The 521-nt window shown below is 49.7% G+C and overlaps 1 protein-coding gene across 1 annotated transcript in view; it reads right to left on the bottom strand.

Moving 5' to 3' along the window:
• Positions 1-422: 422 nt before the first annotated feature.
• Positions 423-521, bottom strand: part of T265_01104 (hypothetical protein) — a gene marked incomplete at both ends in the record, with an annotated part of 4,863 nt that continues 4,764 nt past the window's right edge. Inside the window, one exon of the mRNA XM_009165047.1 lies at positions 423-491. Within this exon, the coding sequence (XP_009163311.1) occupies positions 423-491 (69 nt within the window). The remainder of the gene's footprint in view (positions 492-521) is intronic.

Genomic DNA, 521 nt, shown 5'->3' with positions numbered 1-521 from the left:
CAGATGTTCTTGCAAGTCCATGTTTACGTTTTGCGGACGACTTGAAGTCCCGGAGTTCCAATGCCAGTGCCGTGAAAATATATGTAGACGCTGCGAAGCAGTGGTCGTTGGACTGACACCTTCCTCTGAATGATGGAAAGTGCTTCCATTTGTCGTTTGGAGGAGACTCAGTGAATGCCTTTGTTGTGCGTTGTGAGAAAGGACCAGAAAACATCATGAGGGTAGACGCCAAAGAGGATTTGAGCATCTGGGTTTCCGCAAACTTGGCCTTCTCATTGCACCACGAGAAATCCGCCCAAAAGGCGTTCGATATTTTACGGATGGTCCGTTGCATCTTCATCTGTATAACTCGCATGAACTTCCAAATAATCTGTGGTGCCTACGTAAGACCGCTCCTGGGATACACCAACCAAGTTGTCTACTCAGGACGCACAAAAGACATCACCCTCATTGAGCGTGTCCAGCGGGCCGCCACGAGAATGGTTGCCGGCCTCAAATCCGTGGACTACGAAACGCGTCTC

The sequence above is a fragment of the Opisthorchis viverrini genome (assembly GCF_000715545.1).
Source record: "Opisthorchis viverrini unplaced genomic scaffold opera_v5_11, whole genome shotgun sequence".
Lineage (NCBI taxonomy): Eukaryota > Metazoa > Platyhelminthes > Trematoda > Opisthorchiida > Opisthorchiidae > Opisthorchis > Opisthorchis viverrini.
The sequence above is the reverse complement of the archived record's forward strand: the minus strand, read 5'-3'. Positions and strand labels throughout refer to the sequence as shown.